General features: G+C 37.5%; 1 protein-coding gene across 1 annotated transcript in view; it reads right to left on the bottom strand.

The window, feature by feature from the left end:
* LOC113240276 overlaps nucleotides 1–2,836 on the bottom strand; it is a 13,607-nt gene extending 10,771 nt beyond the window's left edge. The window contains exons 1-2 of the mRNA XM_026477538.1: nucleotides 2,810–2,836; nucleotides 203–269 (exon numbers count right to left, since the gene is read on the bottom strand). Of these exons, the coding sequence (XP_026333323.1) occupies nucleotides 203–269; nucleotides 2,810–2,836 (94 nt within the window). The remainder of the gene's footprint in view (nucleotides 1–202; nucleotides 270–2,809) is intronic.
* Nucleotides 2,837–3,083: the final 247 nt, after the last annotated feature.

The following is a 3,083-nucleotide window of genomic DNA, read 5'->3' as shown; positions in this document are numbered from 1 at the left end:
AAATTTGAAATAATTGCGTAAATAGAAATCATGATTGAATAGGCTTAACTACGTCCAATTGTGACGAAGAGTGACGGTATTGGTCCGTTATATACATGGGCAGTAATTTCGTGTCGTTAAAATGAATTTATATCTTCTTTGAATCTTCCAACCCTATAAAATTATCTTGGTTGTGGTCTTAGGTACAAAATTTTTTTATTACCTGTCGTTGGAATTGCCATGATGAGAGCCAGCCGAGGTTTCCAGAAGAAAGTCCCTGGAATTGCACACTAAAACACCAAAATATAACGTGTTATTAGATTACATTGCGTGTATAACTTCCTTACGTTACCTCTTTATGAATCTAACACATGACTAGGTACTAATTCTTTTACGCATCATTATCATCATATCAGCCGGAAGCCGTCCACTGCTGAACTTAGGCTTCCTCAAACACTTCCAGAATAGCGGATCGGACGCGACGTGCATCCAACGGTTACCCGCCGCCCTTACCAGGTCATCCGTCGATCTAGCAGAAGGAAAGCCGTCCCACTACGCGCATTCCGGTGCATGGTCTCCATTCGAGAACCTTTCTGCCCCAACGGCCGTCATTCTTTTACGCAAAAAGTCTCTTCTTCAAAAAGTTCTTTTAAGCTAATGCAGCAAAACTTGATACATGTTTAGACTCTCTCTACTCTTCCATTTAATAAACTGCCACGACTTGTAAAGTAGCTGTATCACAATCAGTGGTCGGAAAAAGGTGTTCCACATATAGATAGATACATGTATTTTTTTTTTATATATATAATAGACACACGCTTGGCCACAATCTCACCTGATGTTAAGCGACGATGTGACCGACGATGGGACGCGTTTGCCTAAAAAATGCCTATTCACTCTAGCCTTGAATAGCCCCAAATTGTACTTTTCGGGAAATACAGATGCCGTAGAGCATTCCATTCCTTTGCCGTACGCATCAGAAAGGAGGAAGCAAAGCGCTTAGTGCGAATAGGTGGAATATCAACGACATAAGAATGGAGTGCTCCGGACCTTCTAGTCGACCGAAGGAGGAACGGTGAGGGCGGAACCAAATTGAAAAATTAACACACACACACACACACACATACATGTATATATATATATAGCGACAAGGAGCGACATACAGTTGTTAAAATCACCAAATATTAACTAATTTACTTTTTCGAATTCCAGATTTCCTGACGAAAGAAACTCCTCTCTTTATTCTATTTATGAAGAAAAAACTTTTTCGTCTTGTTTAAGCGTCCAGTAGTTTTTTTTATAAAAAGCTAGTAATAAGCTAGTGTGAACAGTTTACTTTTAAAATAGGTACGTACGACATATCTGCTAGTGGTTCGAATTTATGAAAATCTGTTATACCGTGTTTTTAAATTTAAATGAAATATTTTAAAAGCGGGTTCACAACGATTCTCATTCAAACTAAAATATTAAAATTCCCCTCGTAAATATATATTTTTTTCTTAAGTCCTACTACCAAATGTTGCCGTTCCGTCAATGTGACTGTCAATATGCGGTACCTAAAGCTAGGGAGGGGCGGAGAGTGACCATTCTCGTTACTTTTTATTCTCTGTTTTGGTAAAAGGTCAGTTATTTACTGCATTTTTTTACACGGGTTCATTAGAATTTCTTTAAAATCCAACTTCGATTTCCTAGGTCAGTAGTTTTGTCCTACTGAAACCAACGAAACTGTAATTAATTAATATTTGGTGATTCTAACAACTCTACCTGTATGTCGCTCCTTGTAGCTATATCTATACATGTATCTATACATTTATGTGGAACACCTGTTTCCGACCATTGATGATAAATCTACTCCACAGGGACAAACTACTTACAATTTTACCCGAATAATCTAAGCTTACTTCGTCATCACCACTAGTCCTCTTGGATACTCATTGAATAATACGTTGAATAGTATTGTTGACCAATGAATTAAACTATTTGGACAACATCGAGTGTTTAGTAGTTCTTAAATTTTCGCGATTATTACCTACACATAGGAAATGAAACTGTAGGGACACAGGACACGATACATGTGTGTTGCAACTTGCTAGACTGGCACGTTATGCTGACTAGCGTTTATTTATAATTGCATTTGAAATTGTAACTGTATTTTTGTAAATGTTATTTTTGTTTTTGGTATTTGTATTTTTTTCAAAAAAGGTTGTAGGGGAGGAATATTGTAGGGACACAGTGCTGACGTTACGTTTTCAGCCCTCCGCGTGTGCGCAGTCAGTCATCGCCAGTCGCGCGCACGGTCCGAACGATTCCAATAATATTCCTCGCCATAAATAGTTCCGAGTAAATCTGTGTAAATCTTCTAATTGCATTGTACCGTATACTAATTGGCAGGAACAATAAAAGTGTGACAACTAAATTATAACGGAGTTTTGAATTTATCTGGAATCCCCATAGTGAGCACGTTAAATCCGAGTGGTTAATAGGACCACCCACGTAAGTTCCTAAAAAACCATTTTTTCGGATCCTAATGCGTACATTTGTTTTATCAAAGAAACCAACGTTTTGGGTCTTCGACAAATCCCTTGGTCAAGCCAGCCTGGCCACGTGCGTGACCATGGGACCTGTAAAGGGCCCGAAACGTTCGGTTTGTTTGAAAATACAAATATACGCGATTTAAATCCGGAAAAATAGTTTCATTTCCTAAACATAATTAATAGCTCGTAAGAAACAATTGGTTGCGTAACACGTTCACGAGTACATACTCCGGTTATTCCAACATAGATATAATTACATACATTTTTAGATACATATTCTATAACAACTTATTTACCTCGACTGTGGCAAAAGATGCGACCATTACTATCAGGAACAACATTTTAAACTTTTCCGTCAATTACTCTTGTTTAATTTTATGAGGCAGTGTGTGTACTGTGTGTAAAATTCAAACCAAATGTGGAAAATCAAAATTAGTTTAGCATCAAGCAATTTCCACGAAGTTAAAACGGCTCACAATACAATTGTATCAAGAAAACTTCTCGACTTTCATAACAATTGTTAAAGACGCAATTAAGAAAAGAAAACCTCTCGACATCGCAAACAATATC

Source organism: Hyposmocoma kahamanoa, unplaced genomic scaffold, assembly GCF_003589595.1.
Source record: "Hyposmocoma kahamanoa isolate Upper Pololo Valley unplaced genomic scaffold, ASM358959v1 100021, whole genome shotgun sequence".
Classification (NCBI taxonomy): Eukaryota; Metazoa; Arthropoda; class Insecta; order Lepidoptera; family Cosmopterigidae; genus Hyposmocoma; species Hyposmocoma kahamanoa.
This window is presented reverse-complemented; position numbering and strand designations above follow the sequence as displayed.